Source organism: Vanellus vanellus, assembly GCF_965231255.1.
Source record: "Vanellus vanellus genome assembly, chromosome: Z".
Taxonomy (NCBI): domain Eukaryota; kingdom Metazoa; phylum Chordata; class Aves; order Charadriiformes; family Charadriidae; genus Vanellus; species Vanellus vanellus.
Window position 1 is genome coordinate 79105441 of NC_138908.1, and position 25359 is coordinate 79130799.

Consider the following 25359-nt stretch of genomic DNA (forward strand, 5'->3'; position numbering starts at 1 on the left):
AAGGTGGAAGGTGTGGAGGAGGCGAGGGCCGTTGAGACGTTTGTGGTGACGATGGCTAAAGCCCGGCAGAGGTTTTGCAAAGAGGTTGAGGGGAGCGCGTCCTTGGGGAGGTGCCGGAGCGAAGAGCGGGCGCGGGATGTGCAGAGCCCTGTTGGGAGCAGGGCTGGGAGCAGGTGCTGAGTGGCGGTGTCTTCCCCCCACCCCAAAGGCTGGTTCCTGTGCTTGTGAGACGAGAGGCAGTGGCCAGCTTTTTGCAAGAGGTCTTTATTTTCTGTCGAATAAATAGGTGAATAAATAGATAAAACCCATTGTGGAAATAAATAGAGCGGGTTCTATAAATAGGGGAGGGGCCAGTGGAGGCTGAGGGTGCAGGGCCGTTCTTGCGGCGGCTCTTGCCCCGGGTGAGGGGAGGCGGGAGGACGGAGGTGGGCATGGGTGGTGGTGGGGTGTGGGGCGGTGCGGGTTGTTGTTGGTCGTTGGGCTAACGGCACATGGTGCGTGTGAGGTTGTGGAGGCGTTGGAGAGAGGCGCGAGCTTCGAGGCGGACGTGGTCCCAGGCGCAGGCGCTGTGGTTGTGGGTGCGGAGGAAGTCCTGGATGCGCCTGAAGTATTTGTTGATGCTGAGCACGAGGTTGCGGGGCCCTTGGGCTTGGAAGAGCGTGCCGTTGGCTGGCAGGCATTGCTGGAGCTGCTGGCTGTGGTGGTGGAGCTTGCTGAGGAGGCGATCCCGTGCCTGGGCGTCCCAGTGTTGGGGGGTGCTCTGGCTGCTGAGGGTGGCGAAGAGGTTGTCGAGGATGTGTCGGGCGGTGGCGGCGGCTTGCTGTGGGTGGTTGGTGTGGCGGAGGGTGTCGGGGAAGGGGAAGGGCGGCTGCTGGTGCTGGCAGGGCTGTGGCGGGCTGGGAGCCATGTCCTGGAGGCTCTTGAGGCTGTCCCAGAGGAAGGTGGCGTGGCAGGGAGGCAGGTGGTGGCAGGCGAGGGTGGTGGCGAGAGCCGTCAGGAGGAGCAGGAGCGCCGGGGTGCCGTGCGGCAGGCGGGTGTGTGGGGTTGCGGGCGCAGGCATGGTGGGGGTGTGGGCGGTGGTGGTGAGGAGCCTGGTGAGGCTCGTTGGTGGTGCGGGTGGGCGCTGTGCTTGGGGTGCTGCCGGGTGCGCGGCTTTATGCGGTGCGGCGGCTTTGCCTTCCTCGCTTTCTGATTGTGGCGAGTTTCCGGCTGTGGTTTTCATTTTTGGCTGGTGGCTGTGGTGGTCTTGGGGAAGTGCGTTGGTGGGGTTGCTGGTGGTGTGTTGTGGGGATGTTGGCTGTAGTGGTTGAGCGGGGGATGCGAAAGCGCTGGGGCAGAGCCCATGGGGGTCAGGTGTGCCGGCGGGAGGCGTGTTAGGGTTTCCCTGCTGCCTGCAGGGCGAGCTGCGGTGCCTCTTTTCTGCCGCGGAAGTCTCCCTTCCTGCCCAAGGGTCTTTTCCGTCTGTCGTGCCCTGGTGCTGGTTGTGGTGTGTTTTCCTTTCACTTGTGGCTCGCCTTTGCTTTCATCTTAGCTGGCCTTTCCTTTTCGTGTTGGGAAGGGTTGTGAAGCGACGTCACTTGGCAGAGGCTGGGGAGCCCCTGGCTGGAGGGAGGGCGCGGGGGTGGCGGTGGCTGGCGAGGAGGTGGCTCTGGGTGTAGGCACGTGAGCATTGGACGTGTTTGTGGATGGAGCTGCCCCGGCTCCCGTGATTGAAGGTGGCGAGCATGGGGAGGAAAGGCGGGAGGCAAGGCCGGAGGAAAAGGAAGAGGAAAAGGGAAGAGTTTTGCTCCTGCTGCTGGCACCACGTTGGGTCCGTGGCTGTGGTGCCCCGCGCGTGCCCCTGTAGCAGGGGTCTCGTTGCGTTGTGTCTGCCTCCTTGCCTGAGGTGTCTGGAGAGCAAAGTAGAAAATGTCCCCCGTAAGCAAAGGGTCTTGCCTTTGGGATGGCCTGAGCCCCTGCGGGCCTAGAGGAGAGGTGTCCAGGAGTCCTGTGGAGGTGGAGCTGTTGCAGCTGATGGAGTTGTAGAGCTCCAGTGGGAGGAGGAGGTGGAGGGTGCACTGGCTGGGGTTGTTGTGTGCCTTCGGAGAGCAAGGATGGCGTTCTGCTTGCATGAGAGCCGCTGGGGCGTGTTTTCTGCAAGCTTTTGGCGCAGGGGAAGGGCGTGTGTGGTGGTGGTGGTGGCGGCAAGGCGGTGTCGGGCTGGGAGCCGTGGTGGTATGAGGCCACGTGGTGCTGGTGGGTGCTGTGCTTGGGGCGCTGGCTGGGGCGCGACGATTTGGCGGACGGAGGGGCCGTGCCTGCAGGAGGTAGGCTGATGGTGGAGGTGCGTGGCTGGACCTTGTCCCTGTTGCCCTGGAAGAGCTGGTGCTGCAAGGTGTTTTCAAGCAGCGCAACGAGAGAGCAGTCGTGAGCAATGGGGGAAGTGGGAAGAGAAGGCGAACGCCGCCGGATCCAAGGCATAGAATCGCATCCTGGTTTGGGTTGGGAGGGACCTTGGGAGGCCATCTGGTGCAACGGCCCAGCGATGAGCAGGGACCTCTTCAAGTGGGTGCGGTTGCTGCGAGTGCAGGGCACCCTGACCTGGAATGTTTGCGGGGCCGGGGCACCTCGCAGCTCTGCGGGCACCCCGTTGCGGTGTTTCAGCACCCTCGTGGCAAAAACTGTCAGGCTTGCATCTGGTGTGAATCTCGCCTCTCTTGGTTTAAAGGCGCTACCCCTTGTCCTATCGCTCCAGGCCCTACTGAGAAGTGTGCCCGCTAAGTCTGTCTTAGGAGCCCCCTTGAAGTCCTGCAAGGGCGCACTAAGGCCTGCCCGGAGCCTTCTCTTCTGGGGGCTGAGCAGCGGCGGCTCTCTCAGCCTGTCCGCGTAGGAGAGGCGTTTGGTGCCTCTGAGGATGGTGTTTGTGGCCCTGGTGTGGGGCCGCTCGGACAGGTGCGTGGCGTGGCGTGGCGTCCTTGTCCTGAGGCCTGCAGAGCTGATGCTGAGCTGGTGTGAAGCGGGGTGGAAGGTGGAAGGTGTGGAGGAGGCGAGGGCCGTTGAGACGTTTGTGGTGACGATGGCTAAAGCCCGGCAGAGGTTTTGCAAAGAGGTTGAGGGGAGCGCGTCCTTGGGGAGGTGCCGGAGCGAAGAGCGGGCGCGGGATGTGCAGAGCCCTGTTGGGAGCAGGGCTGGGAGCAGGTGCTGAGTGGCGGTGTCTTCCCCCCACCCCAAAGGCTGGTTCCTGTGCTTGTGAGACGAGAGGCAGTGGCCAGCTTTTTGCAAGAGGTCTTTATTTTCTGTCGAATAAATAGGTGAATAAATAGATAAAACCCATTGTGGAAATAAATAGAGCGGGTTCTATAAATAGGGGAGGGGCCAGTGGAGGCTGAGGGTGCAGGGCCGTTCTTGCGGCGGCTCTTGCCCCGGGTGAGGGGAGGCGGGAGGACGGAGGTGGGCATGGGTGGTGGTGGGGTGTGGGGCGGTGCGGGTTGTTGTTGGTCGTTGGGCTAACGGCACATGGTGCGTGTGAGGTTGTGGAGGCGTTGGAGAGAGGCGCGAGCTTCGAGGCGGACGTGGTCCCAGGCGCAGGCGCTGTGGTTGTGGGTGCGGAGGAAGTCCTGGATGCGCCTGAAGTATTTGTTGATGCTGAGCACGAGGTTGCGGGGCCCTTGGGCTTGGAAGAGCGTGCCGTTGGCTGGCAGGCATTGCTGGAGCTGCTGGCTGTGGTGGTGGAGCTTGCTGAGGAGGCGATCCCGTGCCTGGGCGTCCCAGTGTTGGGGGGTGCTCTGGCTGCTGAGGGTGGCGAAGAGGTTGTCGAGGATGTGTCGGGCGGTGGCGGCGGCTTGCTGTGGGTGGTTGGTGTGGCGGAGGGTGTCGGGGAAGGGGAAGGGCGGCTGCTGGTGCTGGCAGGGCTGTGGCGGGCTGGGAGCCATGTCCTGGAGGCTCTTGAGGCTGTCCCAGAGGAAGGTGGCGTGGCAGGGAGGCAGGTGGTGGCAGGCGAGGGTGGTGGCGAGAGCCGTCAGGAGGAGCAGGAGCGCCGGGGTGCCGTGCGGCAGGCGGGTGTGTGGGGTTGCGGGCGCAGGCATGGTGGGGGTGTGGGCGGTGGTGGTGAGGAGCCTGGTGAGGCTCGTTGGTGGTGCGGGTGGGCGCTGTGCTTGGGGTGCTGCCGGGTGCGCGGCTTTATGCGGTGCGGCGGCTTTGCCTTCCTCGCTTTCTGATTGTGGCGAGTTTCCGGCTGTGGTTTTCATTTTTGGCTGGTGGCTGTGGTGGTCTTGGGGAAGTGCGTTGGTGGGGTTGCTGGTGGTGTGTTGTGGGGATGTTGGCTGTAGTGGTTGAGCGGGGGATGCGAAAGCGCTGGGGCAGAGCCCATGGGGGTCAGGTGTGCCGGCGGGAGGCGTGTTAGGGTTTCCCTGCTGCCTGCAGGGCGAGCTGCGGTGCCTCTTTTCTGCCGCGGAAGTCTCCCTTCCTGCCCAAGGGTCTTTTCCGTCTGTCGTGCCCTGGTGCTGGTTGTGGTGTGTTTTCCTTTCACTTGTGGCTCGCCTTTGCTTTCATCTTAGCTGGCCTTTCCTTTTCGTGTTGGGAAGGGTTGTGAAGCGACGTCACTTGGCAGAGGCTGGGGAGCCCCTGGCTGGAGGGAGGGCGCGGGGGTGGCGGTGGCTGGCGAGGAGGTGGCTCTGGGTGTAGGCACGTGAGCATTGGACGTGTTTGTGGATGGAGCTGCCCCGGCTCCCGTGATTGAAGGTGGCGAGCATGGGGAGGAAAGGCGGGAGGCAAGGCCGGAGGAAAAGGAAGAGGAAAAGGGAAGAGTTTTGCTCCTGCTGCTGGCACCACGTTGGGTCCGTGGCTGTGGTGCCCCGCGCGTGCCCCTGTAGCAGGGGTCTCGTTGCGTTGTGTCTGCCTCCTTGCCTGAGGTGTCTGGAGAGCAAAGTAGAAAATGTCCCCCGTAAGCAAAGGGTCTTGCCTTTGGGATGGCCTGAGCCCCTGCGGGCCTAGAGGAGAGGTGTCCAGGAGTCCTGTGGAGGTGGAGCTGTTGCAGCTGATGGAGTTGTAGAGCTCCAGTGGGAGGAGGAGGTGGAGGGTGCACTGGCTGGGGTTGTTGTGTGCCTTCGGAGAGCAAGGATGGCGTTCTGCTTGCATGAGAGCCGCTGGGGCGTGTTTTCTGCAAGCTTTTGGCGCAGGGGAAGGGCGTGTGTGGTGGTGGTGGTGGCGGCAAGGCGGTGTCGGGCTGGGAGCCGTGGTGGTATGAGGCCACGTGGTGCTGGTGGGTGCTGTGCTTGGGGCGCTGGCTGGGGCGCGACGATTTGGCGGACGGAGGGGCCGTGCCTGCAGGAGGTAGGCTGATGGTGGAGGTGCGTGGCTGGACCTTGTCCCTGTTGCCCTGGAAGAGCTGGTGCTGCAAGGTGTTTTCAAGCAGCGCAACGAGAGAGCTGTCGTGAGCAATGGGGGAAGTGGGAAGAGAAGGCGAACGCCGCCGGATCCAAGGCATAGAATCGCGTCCTGGTTTGGGTTGGGAGGGACCTTGGGAGGCCATCTGGTGCAACGGCCCAGCGATGAGCAGGGACCTCTTCAAGTGGGTGCGGTTGCTGCGAGTGCAGGGCACCCTGACCTGGAATGTTTGCGGGGCCGGGGCACCTCGCAGCTCTGCGGGCACCCCGTTGCGGTGTTTCAGCACCCTCGTGGCAAAAACTGTCAGGCTTGCATCTGGTGTGAATCTCGCCTCTCTTGGTTTAAAGGCGCTACCCCTTGTCCTATCGCTCCAGGCCCTACTGAGAAGTGTGCCCGCTAAGTCTGTCTTAGGAGCCCCCTTGAAGTCCTGCAAGGGCGCACTAAGGCCTGCCCGGAGCCTTCTCTTCTGGGGGCTGAGCAGCGGCGGCTCTCTCAGCCTGTCCGCGTAGGAGAGGCGTTTGGTGCCTCTGAGGATGGTGTTTGTGGCCCTGGTGTGGGGCCGCTCGGACAGGTGCGTGGCGTGGCGTGGCGTCCTTGTCCTGAGGCCTGCAGAGCTGATGCTGAGCTGGTGTGAAGCGGGGTGGAAGGTGGAAGGTGTGGAGGAGGCGAGGGCCGTTGAGACGTTTGTGGTGACGATGGCTAAAGCCCGGCAGAGGTTTTGCAAAGAGGTTGAGGGGAGCGCGTCCTTGGGGAGGTGCCGGAGCGAAGAGCGGGCGCGGGATGTGCAGAGCCCTGTTGGGAGCAGGGCTGGGAGCAGGTGCTGAGTGGCGGTGTCTTCCCCCCACCCCAAAGGCTGGTTCCTGTGCTTGTGAGACGAGAGGCAGTGGCCAGCTTTTTGCAAGAGGTCTTTATTTTCTGTCGAATAAATAGGTGAATAAATAGATAAAACCCATTGTGGAAATAAATAGAGCGGGTTCTATAAATAGGGGAGGGGCCAGTGGAGGCTGAGGGTGCAGGGCCGTTCTTGCGGCGGCTCTTGCCCCGGGTGAGGGGAGGCGGGAGGACGGAGGTGGGCATGGGTGGTGGTGGGGTGTGGGGCGGTGCGGGTTGTTGTTGGTCGTTGGGCTAACGGCACATGGTGCGTGTGAGGTTGTGGAGGCGTTGGAGAGAGGCGCGAGCTTCGAGGCGGACGTGGTCCCAGGCGCAGGCGCTGTGGTTGTGGGTGCGGAGGAAGTCCTGGATGCGCCTGAAGTATTTGTTGATGCTGAGCACGAGGTTGCGGGGCCCTTGGGCTTGGAAGAGCGTGCCGTTGGCTGGCAGGCATTGCTGGAGCTGCTGGCTGTGGTGGTGGAGCTTGCTGAGGAGGCGATCCCGTGCCTGGGCGTCCCAGTGTTGGGGGGTGCTCTGGCTGCTGAGGGTGGCGAAGAGGTTGTCGAGGATGTGTCGGGCGGTGGCGGCGGCTTGCTGTGGGTGGTTGGTGTGGCGGAGGGTGTCGGGGAAGGGGAAGGGCGGCTGCTGGTGCTGGCAGGGCTGTGGCGGGCTGGGAGCCATGTCCTGGAGGCTCTTGAGGCTGTCCCAGAGGAAGGTGGCGTGGCAGGGAGGCAGGTGGTGGCAGGCGAGGGTGGTGGCGAGAGCCGTCAGGAGGAGCAGGAGCGCCGGGGCGCCGTGCGGCAGGCGGGTGTGTGGGGTTGCGGGCGCAGGCATGGTGGGGGTGTGGGCGGTGGTGGTGAGGAGCCTGGTGAGGCTCGTTGGTGGTGCGGGTGGGCGCTGTGCTTGGGGTGCTGCCGGGTGCGCGGCTTTATGCGGTGCGGCGGCTTTGCCTTCCTCGCTTTCTGATTGTGGCGAGTTTCCGGCTGTGGTTTTCATTTTTGGCTGGTGGCTGTGGTGGTCTTGGGGAAGTGCGTTGGTGGGGTTGCTGGTGGTGTGTTGTGGGGATGTTGGCTGTAGTGGTTGAGCGGGGGATGCGAAAGCGCTGGGGCAGAGCCCATGGGGGTCAGGTGTGCCGGCGGGAGGCGTGTTAGGGTTTCCCTGCTGCCTGCAGGGCGAGCTGCGGTGCCTCTTTTCTGCCGCGGAAGTCTCCCTTCCTGCCCAAGGGTCTTTTCCGTCTGTCGTGCCCTGGTGCTGGTTGTGGTGTGTTTTCCTTTCACTTGTGGCTCGCCTTTGCTTTCATCTTAGCTGGCCTTTCCTTTTCGTGTTGGGAAGGGTTGTGAAGCGACGTCACTTGGCAGAGGCTGGGGAGCCCCTGGCTGGAGGGAGGGCGCGGGGGTGGCGGTGGCTGGCGAGGAGGTGGCTCTGGGTGTAGGCACGTGAGCATTGGACGTGTTTGTGGATGGAGCTGCCCCGGCTCCCGTGATTGAAGGTGGCGAGCATGGGGAGGAAAGGCGGGAGGCAAGGCCGGAGGAAAAGGAAGAGGAAAAGGGAAGAGTTTTGCTCCTGCTGCTGGCACCACGTTGGGTCCGTGGCTGTGGTGCCCCGCGCGTGCCCCTGTAGCAGGGGTCTCGTTGCGTTGTGTCTGCCTCCTTGCCTGAGGTGTCTGGAGAGCAAAGTAGAAAATGTCCCCCGTAAGCAAAGGGTCTTGCCTTTGGGATGGCCTGAGCCCCTGCGGGCCTAGAGGAGAGGTGTCCAGGAGTCCTGTGGAGGTGGAGCTGTTGCAGCTGATGGAGTTGTAGAGCTCCAGTGGGAGGAGGAGGTGGAGGGTGCACTGGCTGGGGTTGTTGTGTGCCTTCGGAGAGCAAGGATGGCGTTCTGCTTGCATGAGAGCCGCTGGGGCGTGTTTTCTGCAAGCTTTTGGCGCAGGGGAAGGGCGTGTGTGGTGGTGGTGGTGGCGGCAAGGCGGTGTCGGGCTGGGAGCCGTGGTGGTATGAGGCCACGTGGTGCTGGTGGGTGCTGTGCTTGGGGCGCTGGCTGGGGCGCGACGATTTGGCGGACGGAGGGGCCGTGCCTGCAGGAGGTAGGCTGATGGTGGAGGTGCGTGGCTGGACCTTGTCCCTGTTGCCCTGGAAGAGCTGGTGCTGCAAGGTGTTTTCAAGCAGCGCAACGAGAGAGCAGTCGTGAGCAATGGGGGAAGTGGGAAGAGAAGGCGAACGCCGCCGGATCCAAGGCATAGAATCGCATCCTGGTTTGGGTTGGGAGGGACCTTGGGAGGCCATCTGGTGCAACGGCCCAGCGATGAGCAGGGACCTCTTCAAGTGGGTGCGGTTGCTGCGAGTGCAGGGCACCCTGACCTGGAATGTTTGCGGGGCCGGGGCACCTCGCAGCTCTGCGGGCACCCCGTTGCGGTGTTTCAGCACCCTCGTGGCAAAAACTGTCAGGCTTGCATCTGGTGTGAATCTCGCCTCTCTTGGTTTAAAGGCGCTACCCCTTGTCCTATCGCTCCAGGCCCTACTGAGAAGTGTGCCCGCTAAGTCTGTCTTAGGAGCCCCCTTGAAGTCCTGCAAGGGCGCACTAAGGCCTGCCCGGAGCCTTCTCTTCTGGGGGCTGAGCAGCGGCGGCTCTCTCAGCCTGTCCGCGTAGGAGAGGCGTTTGGTGCCTCTGAGGATGGTGTTTGTGGCCCTGGTGTGGGGCCGCTCGGACAGGTGCGTGGCGTGGCGTGGCGTCCTTGTCCTGAGGCCTGCAGAGCTGATGCTGAGCTGGTGTGAAGCGGGGTGGAAGGTGGAAGGTGTGGAGGAGGCGAGGGCCGTTGAGACGTTTGTGGTGACGATGGCTAAAGCCCGGCAGAGGTTTTGCAAAGAGGTTGAGGGGAGCGCGTCCTTGGGGAGGTGCCGGAGCGAAGAGCGGGCGCGGGATGTGCAGAGCCCTGTTGGGAGCAGGGCTGGGAGCAGGTGCTGAGTGGCGGTGTCTTCCCCCCACCCCAAAGGCTGGTTCCTGTGCTTGTGAGACGAGAGGCAGTGGCCAGCTTTTTGCAAGAGGTCTTTATTTTCTGTCGAATAAATAGGTGAATAAATAGATAAAACCCATTGTGGAAATAAATAGAGCGGGTTCTATAAATAGGGGAGGGGCCAGTGGAGGCTGAGGGTGCAGGGCCGTTCTTGCGGCGGCTCTTGCCCCGGGTGAGGGGAGGCGGGAGGACGGAGGTGGGCATGGGTGGTGGTGGGGTGTGGGGCGGTGCGGGTTGTTGTTGGTCGTTGGGCTAACGGCACATGGTGCGTGTGAGGTTGTGGAGGCGTTGGAGAGAGGCGCGAGCTTCGAGGCGGACGTGGTCCCAGGCGCAGGCGCTGTGGTTGTGGGTGCGGAGGAAGTCCTGGATGCGCCTGAAGTATTTGTTGATGCTGAGCACGAGGTTGCGGGGCCCTTGGGCTTGGAAGAGCGTGCCGTTGGCTGGCAGGCATTGCTGGAGCTGCTGGCTGTGGTGGTGGAGCTTGCTGAGGAGGCGATCCCGTGCCTGGGCGTCCCAGTGTTGGGGGGTGCTCTGGCTGCTGAGGGTGGCGAAGAGGTTGTCGAGGATGTGTCGGGCAGTGGCGGCGGCTTGCTGTGGGTGGTTGGTGTGGCGGAGGGTGTCGGGGAAGGGGAAGGGCGGCTGCTGGTGCTGGCAGGGCTGTGGCGGGCTGGGAGCCATGTCCTGGAGGCTCTTGAGGCTGTCCCAGAGGAAGGTGGCGTGGCAGGGAGGCAGGTGGTGGCAGGCGAGGGTGGTGGCGAGAGCCGTCAGGAGGAGCAGGAGCGCCGGGGCGCCGTGCGGCAGGCGGGTGTGTGGGGTTGCGGGCGCAGGCATGGTGGGGGTGTGGGCGGTGGTGGTGAGGAGCCTGGTGAGGCTCGTTGGTGGTGCGGGTGGGCGCTGTGCTTGGGGTGCTGCCGGGTGCGCGGCTTTATGCGGTGCGGCGGCTTTGCCTTCCTCGCTTTCTGATTGTGGCGAGTTTCCGGCTGTGGTTTTCATTTTTGGCTGGTGGCTGTGGTGGTCTTGGGGAAGTGCGTTGGTGGGGTTGCTGGTGGTGTGTTGTGGGGATGTTGGCTGTAGTGGTTGAGCGGGGGATGCGAAAGCGCTGGGGCAGAGCCCATGGGGGTCAGGTGTGCCGGCGGGAGGCGTGTTAGGGTTTCCCTGCTGCCTGCAGGGCGAGCTGCGGTGCCTCTTTTCTGCCGCGGAAGTCTCCCTTCCTGCCCAAGGGTCTTTTCCGTCTGTCGTGCCCTGGTGCTGGTTGTGGTGTGTTTTCCTTTCACTTGTGGCTCGCCTTTGCTTTCATCTTAGCTGGCCTTTCCTTTTCGTGTTGGGAAGGGTTGTGAAGCGACGTCACTTGGCAGAGGCTGGGGAGCCCCTGGCTGGAGGGAGGGCGCGGGGGTGGCGGTGGCTGGCGAGGAGGTGGCTCTGGGTGTAGGCACGTGAGCATTGGACGTGTTTGTGGATGGAGCTGCCCCGGCTCCCGTGATTGAAGGTGGCGAGCATGGGGAGGAAAGGCGGGAGGCAAGGCCGGAGGAAAAGGAAGAGGAAAAGGGAAGAGTTTTGCTCCTGCTGCTGGCACCACGTTGGGTCCGTGGCTGTGGTGCCCCGCGCGTGCCCCTGTAGCAGGGGTCTCGTTGCGTTGTGTCTGCCTCCTTGCCTGAGGTGTCTGGAGAGCAAAGTAGAAAATGTCCCCCGTAAGCAAAGGGTCTTGCCTTTGGGATGGCCTGAGCCCCTGCGGGCCTAGAGGAGAGGTGTCCAGGAGTCCTGTGGAGGTGGAGCTGTTGCAGCTGATGGAGTTGTAGAGCTCCAGTGGGAGGAGGAGGTGGAGGGTGCACTGGCTGGGGTTGTTGTGTGCCTTCGGAGAGCAAGGATGGCGTTCTGCTTGCATGAGAGCCGCTGGGGCGTGTTTTCTGCAAGCTTTTGGCGCAGGGGAAGGGCGTGTGTGGTGGTGGTGGTGGCGGCAAGGCGGTGTCGGGCTGGGAGCCGTGGTGGTATGAGGCCACGTGGTGCTGGTGGGTGCTGTGCTTGGGGCGCTGGCTGGGGCGCGACGATTTGGCGGACGGAGGGGCCGTGCCTGCAGGAGGTAGGCTGATGGTGGAGGTGCGTGGCTGGACCTTGTCCCTGTTGCCCTGGAAGAGCTGGTGCTGCAAGGTGTTTTCAAGCAGCGCAACGAGAGAGCAGTCGTGAGCAATGGGGGAAGTGGGAAGAGAAGGCGAATGCCGCCGGATCCAAGGCATAGAATCGCATCCTGGTTTGGGTTGGGAGGGACCTTGGGAGGCCATCTGGTGCAACGGCCCAGCGATGAGCAGGGACCTCTTCAAGTGGGTGCGGTTGCTGCGAGTGCAGGGCACCCTGACCTGGAATGTTTGCGGGGCCGGGGCACCTCGCAGCTCTGCGGGCACCCCGTTGCGGTGTTTCAGCACCCTCGTGGCAAAAACTGTCAGGCTTGCATCTGGTGTGAATCTCGCCTCTCTTGGTTTAAAGGCGCTACCCCTTGTCCTATCGCTCCAGGCCCTACTGAGAAGTGTGCCCGCTAAGTCTGTCTTAGGAGCCCCCTTGAAGTCCTGCAAGGGCGCACTAAGGCCTGCCCGGAGCCTTCTCTTCTGGGGGCTGAGCAGCGGCGGCTCTCTCAGCCTGTCCGCGTAGGAGAGGCGTTTGGTGCCTCTGAGGATGGTGTTTGTGGCCCTGGTGTGGGGCCGCTCGGACAGGTGCGTGGCGTGGCGTGGCGTCCTTGTCCTGAGGCCTGCAGAGCTGATGCTGAGCTGGTGTGAAGCGGGGTGGAAGGTGGAAGGTGTGGAGGAGGCGAGGGCCGTTGAGACGTTTGTGGTGACGATGGCTAAAGCCCGGCAGAGGTTTTGCAAAGAGGTTGAGGGGAGCGCGTCCTTGGGGAGGTGCCGGAGCGAAGAGCGGGCGCGGGATGTGCAGAGCCCTGTTGGGAGCAGGGCTGGGAGCAGGTGCTGAGTGGCGGTGTCTTCCCCCCACCCCAAAGGCTGGTTCCTGTGCTTGTGAGACGAGAGGCAGTGGCCAGCTTTTTGCAAGAGGTCTTTATTTTCTGTCGAATAAATAGGTGAATAAATAGATAAAACCCATTGTGGAAATAAATAGAGCGGGTTCTATAAATAGGGGAGGGGCCAGTGGAGGCTGAGGGTGCAGGGCCGTTCTTGCGGCGGCTCTTGCCCCGGGTGAGGGGAGGCGGGAGGACGGAGGTGGGCATGGGTGGTGGTGGGGTGTGGGGCGGTGCGGGTTGTTGTTGGTCGTTGGGCTAACGGCACATGGTGCGTGTGAGGTTGTGGAGGCGTTGGAGAGAGGCGCGAGCTTCGAGGCGGACGTGGTCCCAGGCGCAGGCGCTGTGGTTGTGGGTGCGGAGGAAGTCCTGGATGCGCCTGAAGTATTTGTTGATGCTGAGCACGAGGTTGCGGGGCCCTTGGGCTTGGAAGAGCGTGCCGTTGGCTGGCAGGCATTGCTGGAGCTGCTGGCTGTGGTGGTGGAGCTTGCTGAGGAGGCGATCCCGTGCCTGGGCGTCCCAGTGTTGGGGGGTGCTCTGGCTGCTGAGGGTGGCGAAGAGGTTGTCGAGGATGTGTCGGGCGGTGGCGGCGGCTTGCTGTGGGTGGTTGGTGTGGCGGAGGGTGTCGGGGAAGGGGAAGGGCGGCTGCTGGTGCTGGCAGGGCTGTGGCGGGCTGGGAGCCATGTCCTGGAGGCTCTTGAGGCTGTCCCAGAGGAAGGTGGCGTGGCAGGGAGGCAGGTGGTGGCAGGCGAGGGTGGTGGCGAGAGCCGTCAGGAGGAGCAGGAGCGCCGGGGTGCCGTGCGGCAGGCGGGTGTGTGGGGTTGCGGGCGCAGGCATGGTGGGGGTGTGGGCGGTGGTGGTGAGGAGCCTGGTGAGGCTCGTTGGTGGTGCGGGTGGGCGCTGTGCTTGGGGTGCTGCCGGGTGCGCGGCTTTATGCGGTGCGGCGGCTTTGCCTTCCTCGCTTTCTGATTGTGGCGAGTTTCCGGCTGTGGTTTTCATTTTTGGCTGGTGGCTGTGGTGGTCTTGGGGAAGTGCGTTGGTGGGGTTGCTGGTGGTGTGTTGTGGGGATGTTGGCTGTAGTGGTTGAGCGGGGGATGCGAAAGCGCTGGGGCAGAGCCCATGGGGGTCAGGTGTGCCGGCGGGAGGCGTGTTAGGGTTTCCCTGCTGCCTGCAGGGCGAGCTGCGGTGCCTCTTTTCTGCCGCGGAAGTCTCCCTTCCTGCCCAAGGGTCTTTTCCGTCTGTCCTGCCCTGGTGCTGGTTGTGGTGTGTTTTCCTTTCACTTGTGGCTCGCCTTTGCTTTCATCTTAGCTGGCCTTTCCTTTTCGTGTTGGGAAGGGTTGTGAAGCGACGTCACTTGGCAGAGGCTGGGGAGCCCCTGGCTGGAGGGAGGGCGCGGGGGTGGCGGTGGCTGGCGAGGAGGTGGCTCTGGGTGTAGGCACGTGAGCATTGGACGTGTTTGTGGATGGAGCTGCCCCGGCTCCCGTGATTGAAGGTGGCGAGCATGGGGAGGAAAGGCGGGAGGCAAGGCCGGAGGAAAAGGAAGAGGAAAAGGGAAGAGTTTTGCTCCTGCTGCTGGCACCACGTTGGGTCCGTGGCTGTGGTGCCCCGCGCGTGCCCCTGTAGCAGGGGTCTCGTTGCGTTGTGTCTGCCTCCTTGCCTGAGGTGTCTGGAGAGCAAAGTAGAAAATGTCCCCCGTAAGCAAAGGGTCTTGCCTTTGGGATGGCCTGAGCCCCTGCGGGCCTAGAGGAGAGGTGTCCAGGAGTCCTGTGGAGGTGGAGCTGTTGCAGCTGATGGAGTTGTAGAGCTCCAGTGGGAGGAGGAGGTGGAGGGTGCACTGGCTGGGGTTGTTGTGTGCCTTCGGAGAGCAAGGATGGCGTTCTGCTTGCATGAGAGCCGCTGGGGCGTGTTTTCTGCAAGCTTTTGGCGCAGGGGAAGGGCGTGTGTGGTGGTGGTGGTGGCGGCAAGGCGGTGTCGGGCTGGGAGCCGTGGTGGTATGAGGCCACGTGGTGCTGGTGGGTGCTGTGCTTGGGGCGCTGGCTGGGGCGCGACGATTTGGCGGACGGAGGGGCCGTGCCTGCAGGAGGTAGGCTGATGGTGGAGGTGCGTGGCTGGACCTTGTCCCTGTTGCCCTGGAAGAGCTGGTGCTGCAAGGTGTTTTCAAGCAGCGCAACGAGAGAGCAGTCGTGAGCAATGGGGGAAGTGGGAAGAGAAGGCGAACGCCGCCGGATCCAAGGCATAGAATCGCGTCCTGGTTTGGGTTGGGAGGGACCTTGGGAGGCCATCTGGTGCAACGGCCCAGCGATGAGCAGGGACCTCTTCAAGTGGGTGCGGTTGCTGCGAGTGCAGGGCACCCTGACCTGGAATGTTTGCGGGGCCGGGGCACCTCGCAGCTCTGCGGGCACCCCGTTGCGGTGTTTCAGCACCCTCGTGGCAAAAACTGTCAGGCTTGCATCTGGTGTGAATCTCGCCTCTCTTGGTTTAAAGGCGCTACCCCTTGTCCTATCGCTCCAGGCCCTACTGAGAAGTGTGCCCGCTAAGTCTGTCTTAGGAGCCCCCTTGAAGTCCTGCAAGGGCGCACTAAGGCCTGCCCGGAGCCTTCTCTTCTGGGGGCTGAGCAGCGGCGGCTCTCTCAGCCTGTCCGCGTAGGAGAGGCGTTTGGTGCCTCTGAGGATGGTGTTTGTGGCCCTGGTGTGGGGCCGCTCGGACAGGTGCGTGGCGTGGCGTGGCGTCCTTGTCCTGAGGCCTGCAGAGCTGATGCTGAGCTGGTGTGAAGCGGGGTGGAAGGTGGAAGGTGTGGAGGAGGCGAGGGCCGTTGAGACGTTTGTGGTGACGATGGCTAAAGCCCGGCAGAGGTTTTGCAAAGAGGTTGAGGGGAGCGCGTCCTTGGGGAGGTGCCGGAGCGAAGAGCGGGCGCGGGATGTGCAGAGCCCTGTTGGGAGCAGGGCTGGGAGCAGGTGCTGAGTGGCGGTGTCTTCCCCCCACCCCAAAGGCTGGTTCCTGTGCTTGTGAGACGAGAGGCAGTGGCCAGCTTTTTGCAAGAGGTCTTTATTTTCTGTCGAATAAATAGGTGAATAAATAGATAAAACCCATTGTGGAAATAAATAGAGCGGGTTCTATAAATAGGGGAGGGGCCAGTGGAGGCTGAGGGTGCAGGGCCGTTCTTGCGGCGGCTCTTGCCCCGGGTGAGGGGAGGCGGGAGGACGGAGGTGGGCATGGGTGGTGGTGGGGTGTGGGGCGGTGCGGGTTGTTGTTGGTCGTTGGGCTAACGGCACATGGTGCGTGTGAGGTTGTGGAGGCGTTGGAGAGAGGCGCGAGCTTCGAGGCGGACGTGGTCCCAGGCGCAGGCGCTGTGGTTGTGGGTGCGGAGGAAGTCCTGGATGCGCCTGAAGTATTTGTTGATGCTGAGCACGAGGTTGCGGGGCCCTTGGGCTTGGAAGAGCGTGCCGTTGGCTGGCAGGCATTGCTGGAGCTGCTGGCTGTGGTGGTGGAGCTTGCTGAGGAGGCGATCCCGTGCCTGGGCGTCCCAGTGTTGGGGGGTGCTCTGGCTGCTGAGGGTGGCGAAGAGGTTGTCGAGGATGTGTCGGGCGGTGGCGGCGGCTTGCTGTGGGTGGTTGGTGTGGCGGAGGGTGTCGGGGAAGGGGAAGGGCGGCTGCTGGTGCTGGCAGGGCTGTGGCGGGCTGGGAGCCATGTCCTGGAGGCTCTTGAGGCTGTCCCAGAGGAAGGTGGCGTGGCAGGGAGGCAGGTGGTGGCAGGCGAGGGTGGTGGCGAGAGCCGTCAGGAGGAGCAGGAGCGCCGGGGCGCCGTGCGGCAGGCGGGTGTGTGGGGTTGCGGGCGCAGGCATGGTGGGGGTGTGGGCGGTGGTGGTGAGGAGCCTGGTGAGGCTCGTTGGTGGTGCGGGTGGGCGCTGTGCTTGGGGTGCTGCCGGGTGCGCGGCTTTATGCGGTGCGGCGGCTTTGCCTTCCTCGCTTTCTGATTGTGGCGAGTTTCCGGCTGTGGTTTTCATTTTTGGCTGGTGGCTGTGGTGGTCTTGGGGAAGTGCGTTGGTGGGGTTGCTGGTGGTGTGTTGTGGGGATGTTGGCTGTAGTGGTTGAGCGGGGGATGCGAAAGCGCTGGGGCAGAGCCCATGGGGGTCAGGTGTGCCGGCGGGAGGCGTGTTAGGGTTTCCCTGCTGCCTGCAGGGCGAGCTGCGGTGCCTCTTTTCTGCCGCGGAAGTCTCCCTTCCTGCCCAAGGGTCTTTTCCGTCTGTCGTGCCCTGGTGCTGGTTGTGGTGTGTTTTCCTTTCACTTGTGGCTCGCCTTTGCTTTCATCTTAGCTGGCCTTTCCTTTTCGTGTTGGGAAGGGTTGTGAAGCGACGTCACTTGGCAGAGGCTGGGGAGCCCCTGGCTGGAGGGAGGGCGCGGGGGTGGCGGTGGCTGGCGAGGAGGTGGCTCTGGGTGTAGGCACGTGAGCATTGGACGTGTTTGTGGATGGAGCTGCCCCGGCTCCCGTGATTGAAGGTGGCGAGCATGGGGAGGAAAGGCGGGAGGCAAGGCCGGAGGAAAAGGAAGAGGAAAAGGGAAGAGTTTTGCTCCTGCTGCTGGCACCACGTTGGGTCCGTGGCTGTGGTGCCCCGCGCGTGCCCCTGTAGCAGGGGTCTCGTTGCGTTGTGTCTGCCTCCTTGCCTGAGGTGTCTGGAGAGCAAAGTAGAAAATGTCCCCCGTAAGCAAAGGGTCTTGCCTTTGGGATGGCCTGAGCCCCTGCGGGCCTAGAGGAGAGGTGTCCAGGAGTCCTGTGGAGGTGGAGCTGTTGCAGCTGATGGAGTTGTAGAGCTCCAGTGGGAGGAGGAGGTGGAGGGTGCACTGGCTGGGGTTGTTGTGTGCCTTCGGAGAGCAAGGATGGCGTTCTGCTTGCATGAGAGCCGCTGGGGCGTGTTTTCTGCAAGCTTTTGGCGCAGGGGAAGGGCGTGTGTGGTGGTGGTGGTGGCGGCAAGGCGGTGTCGGGCTGGGAGCCGTGGTGGTATGAGGCCACGTGGTGCTGGTGGGTGCTGTGCTTGGGGCGCTGGCTGGGGCGCGACGATTTGGCGGACGGAGGGGCCGTGCCTGCAGGAGGTAGGCTGATGGTGGAGGTGCGTGGCTGGACCTTGTCCCTGTTGCCCTGGAAGAGCTGGTGCTGCAAGGTGTTTTCAAGCAGCGCAACGAGAGAGCAGTCGTGAGCAATGGGGGAAGTGGGAAGAGAAGGCGAACGCCGCCGGATCCAAGGCATAGAATCGCATCCTGGTTTGGGTTGGGAGGGACCTTGGGAGGCCATCTGGTGCAACGGCCCAGCGATGAGCAGGGACCTCTTCAAGTGGGTGCGGTTGCTGCGAGTGCAGGGCACCCTGACCTGGAATGTTTGCGGGGCCGGGGCACCTCGCAGCTCTGCGGGCACCCCGTTGCGGTGTTTCAGCACCCTCGTGGCAAAAACTGTCAGGCTTGCATCTGGTGTGAATCTCGCCTCTCTTGGTTTAAAGGCGCTACCCCTTGTCCTATCGCTCCAGGCCCTACTGAGAAGTGTGCCCGCTAAGTCTGTCTTAGGAGCCCCCTTGAAGTCCTGCAAGGGCGCACTAAGGCCTGCCCGGAGCCTTCTCTTCTGGGGGCTGAGCAGCGGCGGCTCTCTCAGCCTGTCCGCGTAGGAGAGGCGTTTGGTGCCTCTGAGGATGGTGTTTGTGGCCCTGGTGTGGGGCCGCTCGGACAGGTGCGTGGCGTGGCGTGGCGTCCTTGTCCTGAGGCCTGCAGAGCTGATGCTGAGCTGGTGTGAAGCGGGGTGGAAGGTGGAAGGTGTGGAGGAGGCGAGGGCCGTTGAGACGTTTGTGGTGACGATGGCTAAAGCCCGGCAGAGGTTTTGCAAAGAGGTTGAGGGGAGCGCGTCCTTGGGGAGGTGCCGGAGCGAAGAGCGGGCGCGGGATGTGCAGAGCCCTGTTGGGAGCAGGGCTGGGAGCAGGTGCTGAGTGGCGGTGTCTTCCCCCCACCCCAAAGGCTGGTTCCTGTGCTTGTGAGACGAGAGGCAGTGGCCAGCTTTTTGCAAGAGGTCTTTATTTTCTGTCGAATAAATAGGTGAATAAATAGATAAAACCCATTGTGGAAATAAATAGAGCGGGTTCTATAAATAGGGGAGGGGCCAGTGGAGGCTGAGGGTGCAGGGCCGTTCTTGCGGCGGCTCTTGCCCCGGGTGAGGGGAGGCGGGAGGACGGAGGTGGGCATGGGTGGTGGTGGGGTGTGGGGCGGTGCGGGTTGTTGTTGGTCGTTGGGCTAACGGCACATGGTGCGTGTGAGGTTGTGGAGGCGTTGGAGAGAGGCGCGAGCTTCGAGGCGGACGTGGTCCCAGGCGCAGGCGCTGTGGTTGTGGGTGCGGAGGAAGTCCTGGATGCACCTGAAGTATTTGTTGATGCTGAGCACGAGGTTGCGGGGCCCTTGGGCTTGGAAGAGCGTGCCGTTGGCTGGCAGGCATTGCTGGAGCTGCTGGCTGTGGTGGTGGAGCTTGCTGAGGAGGCGATCCCGTGCCTGGGCGTCCCAGTGTTGGGGGGTGCTCTGGCTGCTGAGGGTGGCGAAGAGGTTGTCGAGGATGTGTCGGGCGGTGGCGGCGGCTTGCTGTGGGTGGTTGGTGTGGCGGAGGGTGTCGGGGAAGGGGAAGGGCGGCTGCTGGTGCTGGCAGGGCTGTGGCGGGCTGGGAGCCATGTCCTGGAGGCTCTTGAGGCTGTCCCAGAGGAAGGTGGCGTGGCAGGGAGGCAGGTGGTGGCAGGCGAGGGTGGTGGCGAGAGCCGTCAGGAGGAGCAGGAGCGCCGGGGCGCCGTGCGGCAGGCGGGTGTGTGGGGTTGCGGGCGCAGGCATGGTGGGGGTGTGGGCGGTGGTGGTGAGGAGCCTGGTGAGGCTCGTTGGTGGTGCGGGTGGGCGCTGTGCTTGGGGTGCTGCCGGGTGCGCGGCTTTATGCGGTGCGGCGGCTTTGCCTTCCTCGCTTTCTGATTGTGGCGAGTTTCCGGCTGTGGTTTTCATTTTTGGCTGGTGGCTGTGGTGGTCTTGGGGAAGTGCGTTGGTGGGGTTGCTGGTGGTGTGTTGTGGGGATGTTGGCTGTAGTGGTTGAGCGGGGGATGCGAAAGCGCTGGGGCAGAGCCCATGGGGGTCAGGTGTGCCGGCGGGAGGCGTGTTAGGGTTTCCCTGCTGCCTGCAGGGCGAGCTGCGGTGCCTCTTTTCTGCCGCGGAAGTCTCCCTTCCTGCCCAAGGGTCTTTTCCGTCTGTCGTGCCCTGGTGCTGGTTGTGGTGTGTTTTCCTTTCACTTGTGGCTCGCCTTTGCTTTCATCTTAGCTGGCCTTTCCTTTTCGTGTTGGGAAGGGTTGTGAAGCGACGTCACTTGGCAGAGGCTGGGGAGCCCCTGGCTGGAGGGAGGGCGCGGGGGTGGCGGTGGCTGGCGAGGAGGTGGCTCTGGGTGTAGGCACGTGAGCATTGGACGTGTTTGTGGATGGAGCTGCCCCGGCTCCCGTGATTGAAGGTGGCGAGCATGGGGAGGAAAGGCGGGAGGCAAGGCCGGAGGAAAAGGAAGAGGAAAAGGGAAGAGTTTTGCTCCTGCTGCTGGCACCACGTTGGGTCCGTGGCTGTGGTGCCCCGCGCGTGCCCCTGTAGCAGGGGTCTCGTTGCGTTGTGTCTGCCTCCTTGCCTGAGGTGTCTGGAGAGCAAAGTAGAAAATGTCCCCCGTAAGCAAAGGGTCTTGCCTTTGGGATGGCCTGAGCCCCTGCGGGCCTAGAGGAGAGGTGTCCAGGAGTCCTGTGGAGGTGGAGCTGTTGCAGCTGATGGAGTTGTAGAGCTCCAGTGGGAGGAGGAGGTGGAGGGTGCACTGGCTGGGGTTGTTGTGTGCCTTCGGAGAGCAAGGATGGCGTTCTGCTTGCATGAGAGCCGCTGGGGCGTGTTTTCTGCAAGCTTTTGGCGCAGGGGAAGGGCGTGTGTGGTGGTGGTGGTGGCGGCAAGGCGGTGTCGGGCTGGGAGCCGTGGTGGTATGAGGCCACGTGGTGCTGGTGGGTGCTGTGCTTGGGGCGCTGGCTGGGGCGCGACGATTTGGCGGACGGAGGGGCCGTGCCTGCAGGAGGTAGGCTGATGGTGGAGGTGCGTGGCTGGACCTTGTCCCTGTTGCCCTGGAAGAGCTGGTGCTGCAAGGTGTTTTCAAGCAGCGCAACGAGAGAGCAGTCGTGAGCAATGGGGGAAGTGGGAAGAGAAGGCGAACGCCGCCGGATCCAAGGCATAGAATCGCATCCTGGTTTGGGTTGGGAGGGACCTTGGGAGGCCATCTGGTGCAACGGCCCAGCGATGAGCAGGGACCTCTTCAAGTGGGTGCGGTTGCTGCGAGTGCAGGGCACCCTGACCTGGAATGTTTGCGGGGCCGGGGCACCTCGCAGCTCTGCGGGCACCCCGTTGCGGTGTTTCAGCACCCTCGTGGCAAAAACTGTCAGGCTTGCATCTGGTGTGAATCTCGCCTCTCTTGGTTTAAAGGCGCTACCCCTTGTCCTATCGCTCCAGGCCCTACTGAGAAGTGTGCCCGCTAAGTCTGTCTTAGGAGCCCCCTTGAAGTCCTGCAAGGGCGCACTAAGGCCTGCCCGGAGCCTTCTCTTCTGGGGGCTGAGCAGCGGCGGCTCTCTCAGCCTGTCCGCGTAGGAGAGGCGTTTGGTGCCTCTGAGGATGGTGTTTGTGGCCCTGGTGTGGGGCCGCTCGGACAGGTGCGTGGCGTGGCGTGGCGTCCTTGTCCTGAGGCCTGCAGAGCTGATGCTGAGCTGGTGTGAAGCGGGGTGGAAGGTGGAAGGTGTGGAGGAGGCGAGGGCCGTTGAGACGTTTGTGGTGACGATGGCTAAAGCCCGGCAGAGGTTTTGCAAAGAGGTTGAGGGGAGCGCGTCCTTGGGGAGGTGCCGGAGCGAAGAGCGGGCGCGGGATGTGCAGAGCCCTGTTGGGAGCAGGGCTGGGAGCAGGTGCTGAGTGGCGGTGTCTTCCCCCCACCCCAAAGGCTGGTTCCTGTGCTTGTGAGACGAGAGGCAGTGGCCAGCTTTTTGCAAGAGGTCTTTATTTTCTGTCGAATAAATAGGTGAATAAATAGATAAAACCCATTGTGGAAATAAATAGAGCGGGTTCTATAAATAGGGGAGGGGCCAGTGGAGGCTGAGGGTGCAGGGCCGTTCTTGCGGCGGCTCTTGCCCCGGGTGAGGGGAGGCGGGAGGACGGAGGTGGGCATGGGTGGTGGTGGGGTGTGGGGCGGTGCGGGTTGTTGTTGGTCGTTGGGCTAACGGCACATGGTGCGTGTGAGGTTGTGGAGGCGTTGGAGAGAGGCGCGAGCTTCGAGGCGGACGTGGTCCCAGGCGCAGGCGCTGTGGTTGTGGGTGCGGAGGAAGTCCTGGATGCGCCTGAAGTATTTGTTGATGCTGAGCACGAGGTTGCGGGGCCCTTGGGCTTGGAAGAGCGTGCCGTTGGCTGGCAGGCATTGCTGGAGCTGCTGGCTGTGGTGGTGGAGCTTGCTGAGGAGGCGATCCCGTGCCTGGGCGTCCCAGTGTTGGGGGGTGCTCTGGCTGCTGAGGGTGGCGAAGAGGTTGTCGAGGATGTGTCGGGCGGTGGCGGCGGCTTGCTGTGGGTGGTTGGTGTGGCGGAGGGTGTCGGGGAAGGGGAAGGGCGGCTGCTGGTGCTGGCAGGGCTGTGGCGGGCTGGGAGCCATGTCCTGGAGGCTCTTGAGGCTGTCCCAGAGGAAGGTGGCGTGGCAGGGAGGCAGGTGGTGGCAGGCGAGGGTGGTGGCGAGAGCCGTCAGGAGGAGCAGGAGCGCCGGGGCGCCGTGCGGCAGGCGGGTGTGTGGGGTTGCGGGCGCAGGCATGGTGGGGGTGTGGGCGGTGGTGGTGAGGAGCCTGGTGAGGCTCGTTGGTGGTGCGGGTGGGCGCTGTGCTTGGGGTGCTGCCGGGTGCGCGGCTTTATGCGGTGCGGCGGCTTTGCCTTCCTCGCTTTCTGATTGCGGCGAGTTTCCGGCTGTGGTTTTCATTTTTGGCTGGTGGCTGTGGTGGTCTTGGGGAAGTGCGTTGGTGGGGTTGCTGGTGGTGTGTTGTGGGGATGTTGGCTGTAGTGGTTGAGCGGGGGATGCGAAAGCGCTGGGGCAGAGCCCATGGGGGTCAGGTGTGCCGGCGGGAGGCGTGTTAGGGTTTCCCTGCTGCCTGCAGGGCGAGCTGCGGTGCCTCTTTTCTGCCGCGGAAGTCTCCCTTCCTGCCCAAGGGTCTTTTCCGTCTGTCGTGCCCTGGTGCTGGTTGTGGTGTGTTTTCCTTTCACTTGTGGCTCGCCTTTGCTTTCATCTTAGCTGGCCTTTCCTTTTCGTGTTGGGAAGGGTTGTGAAGCGACGTCACTTGGCAGAGGCTGGGGAGCCCCTGGCTGGAGGGAGGGCGTGGGGGTGGCGGTGGCTGGCGAGGAGGTGGCTCTGGGTGTAGGCACGTGAGCATTGGACGTGTTTGTGGATGGAGCTGCCCCGGCTCCCGTGATTGAAGGTGGCGAGCATGGGGAGGAAAGGCGGGAGGCAAGGCCGGAGGAAAAGGAAGAGGAAAAGGGAAGAGTTTTGCTCCTGCTGCTGGCACCACGTTGGGTCCGTGGCTGTGGTGCCCCGCGCGTGCCCCTGTAGCAGGGGTCTCGTTGCGTTGTGTCTGCCTCCTTGCCTGAGGTGTCTGGAGAGCAAAGTAGAAAATGTCCCCCGTAAGCAAAGGGTCTTGCCTTTGGGATGGCCTGAGCCCTTGCGGGCCTAGAGGAGAGGTGTCCAGGAGTCCTGTGGAGGTGGAGCTGTTGCAGCTGATGGAGTTGTAGAGCTCCAGTGGGAGGAGGAGGCGGAGGGTGCACTGGCTGGGGTTGTTGTGTGCCTTCGGAGAGCAAGGATGGCGTTCTGCTTGCATGAGAGCCGCTGGGGCGTGTTTTCTGCAAGCTTTTGGCGCAGGGGAAGGGCGTGTGTGGTGGTGGTGGTGGCGGCAAGGCGGTGTCGGGCTGGGAGCCGTGGTGGTATGAGGCCACGTGGTGCTGGTGGGTGCTGTGCTTGGGGCGCTGGCTGGGGCGCGACGATTTGGCGGACGGAGGGGCCGTGCCTGCAGGAGGTAGGCTGATGGTGGAGGTGCGTGGCTGGACCTTGTCCCTGTTGCCCTGGAAGAGCTGGTGCTGCAAGGTGTTTTCAAGCAGCGCAACGAGAGAGCTGTCGTGAGCAATGGGGGAAGTGGGAAGAGAAGGCGAACGCCGCCGGATCCAAGGCATAGAATCGCGTCCTGGTTTGGTTTGGGAGGGACCTTGGGAGGCCATCTGGTGCAACGGCCCAGCGATGAGCAGGGACCTCTTCAAGTGGGTGCGGTTGCTGCGAGTGCAGGGCACCCTGACCTGGAATGTTTGCGGGGCCGGGGCACCTCGCAGCTCTGCGGGCACCCCGTTGCGGTGTTTCAGCACCCTCGTGGCAAAAACTGTCAGGCTTGCATCTGGTGTGAATCTCGCCTCTCTTGGTTTAAAGGCGCTACCCCTTGTCCTATCGCTCCAGGCCCTACTGAGAAGTGTGCCCGCTAAGTCTGTCTTAGGAGCCCCCTTGAAGTCCTGCAAGGGCGCACTAAGGCCTGCCCGGAGCCTTCTCTTCTGGGGGCTGAGCAGCGGCGGCTCTCTCAGCCTGTCCGCGTAGGAGAGGCGTTTGGTGCCTCTGAGGATGGTGTTTGTGGCCCTGGTGTGGGGCCGCTCGGACAGGTGCGTGGCGTGGCGTGGCGTCCTTGTCCTGAGGCCTGCAGAGCTGATGCTGAGCTGGTGTGAAGCGGGGTGGAAGGTGGAAGGTGTGGAGGAGGCGAGGGCCGTTGAGACGTTTGTGGTGACGATGGCTAAAGCCCGGCAGAGGTTTTGCAAAGAGGTTGAGGGGAGCGCGTCCTTGGGGAGGTGCCGGAGCGAAGAGCGGGCGCGGGATGTGCAGAGCCCTGTTGGGAGCAGGGCTGGGAGCAGGTGCTGAGTGGCGGTGTCTTCCCCCCACCCCAAAGGCTGGTTCCTGTGCTTGTGAGACGAGAGGCAGTGGCCAGCTTTTTGCAAGAGGTCTTTATTTTCTGTCGAATAAATAGGTGAATAAATAGATAAAACCCATTGTGGAAATAAATAGAGCGGGTTCTATAAATAGGGGAGGGGCCAGTGGAGGCTGAGGGTGCAGGGCCGTTCTTGCGGCGGCTCTTGCCCCGGGTGAGGGGAGGCGGGAGGACGGAGGTGGGCATGGGTGGTGGTGGGGTGTGGGGCGGTGCGGGTTGTTGTTGGTCGTTGGGCTAACGGCACATGGTGCGTGTGAGGTTGTGGAGGCGTTGGAGAGAGGCGCGAGCTTCGAGGCGGACGTGGTCCCAGGCGCAGGCGCTGTGGTTGTGGGTGCGGAGGAAGTCCTGGATGCGCCTGAAGTATTTGTTGATGCTGAGCACGAGGTTGCGGGGCCCTTGGGCTTGGAAGAGCGTGCCGTTGGCTGGCAGGCATTGCTGGAGCTGCTGGCTGTGGTGGTGGAGCTTGCTGAGGAGGCGATCCCGTGCCTGGGCGTCCCAGTGTTGGGGGGTGCTCTGGCTGCTGAGGGTGGCGAAGAGGTTGTCGAGGATGTGTCGGGCGGTGGCGGCGGCTTGCTGTGGGTGGTTGGTGTGGCGGAGGGTGTCGGGGAAGGGGAAGGGCGGCTGCTGGTGCTGGCAGGGCTGTGGCGGGCTGGGAGCCATGTCCTGGAGGCTCTTGAGGCTGTCCCAGAGGAAGGTGGCGTGGCAGGGAGGCAGGTGGTGGCAGGCGAGGGTGGTGGCGAGAGCCGTCAGGAGGAGCAGGAGCGCCGGGGTGCCGTGCGGCAGGCGGGTGTATGGGGTTGCGGGCGCAGGCATGGTGGGGGTGTGGGCGGTGGTGGTGAGGAGCCTGGTGAGGCTCGTTGGTGGTGCGGGTGGGCGCTGTGCTTGGGGTGCTGCCGGGTGCGCGGCTTTATGCGGTGCGGCGGCTTTGCCTTCCTCGCTTTCTGATTGCGGCGAGTTTCCGGCTGTGGTTTTCATTTTTGGCTGGTGGCTGTGGTGGTCTTGGGGAAGTGCGTTGGTGGGGTTGCTGGTGGTGTGTTGTGGGGATGTTGGCTGTAGTGGTTGAGCGGGGGATGCGAAAGC

General features: G+C 63.3%; 6 protein-coding genes across 6 annotated transcripts in view; 1 reads left to right on the plus strand and 5 right to left on the minus strand.

Annotated features, from left to right (window-relative positions):
- UBAP2 (ubiquitin associated protein 2) overlaps positions 1-25359 on the plus strand; it is a 187333-nt gene that overhangs the window by 128060 nt on the left and 33914 nt on the right. The gene's annotated exons all lie outside the window — the stretch shown is intronic.
- Positions 6490-7068, minus strand: LOC309683112 (interferon-like; the record flags this gene model as incomplete). Its single annotated transcript, XM_082497312.1, has 1 exon — positions 6490-7068. The coding sequence occupies one exon, from the start codon at positions 7066-7068 to the stop codon at positions 6490-6492; it is 579 nt and encodes a 192-aa protein (XP_082353438.1).
- On the minus strand, positions 9494-10072 carry LOC309683113 (interferon-like; the record flags this gene model as incomplete). Its single annotated transcript, XM_082497313.1, has 1 exon — positions 9494-10072. The coding sequence occupies one exon, from the start codon at positions 10070-10072 to the stop codon at positions 9494-9496; it is 579 nt and encodes a 192-aa protein (XP_082353439.1).
- On the minus strand, positions 15502-16080 carry LOC309683115 (interferon-like; the record flags this gene model as incomplete). Its single annotated transcript, XM_082497315.1, has 1 exon — positions 15502-16080. One exon carries the CDS (start codon positions 16078-16080, stop codon positions 15502-15504), a length of 579 nt encoding a protein of 192 aa, XP_082353441.1.
- LOC309683116 (interferon-like) lies at positions 18506-19084 on the minus strand (the record flags this gene model as incomplete). The annotated part of the gene is made up of 1 exon (XM_082497316.1): positions 18506-19084. The coding sequence occupies one exon, from the start codon at positions 19082-19084 to the stop codon at positions 18506-18508; it is 579 nt and encodes a 192-aa protein (XP_082353442.1).
- Positions 21510-22088, minus strand: LOC309683117 (interferon-like; the record flags this gene model as incomplete). The annotated part of the gene is made up of 1 exon (XM_082497317.1): positions 21510-22088. The coding sequence occupies one exon, from the start codon at positions 22086-22088 to the stop codon at positions 21510-21512; it is 579 nt and encodes a 192-aa protein (XP_082353443.1).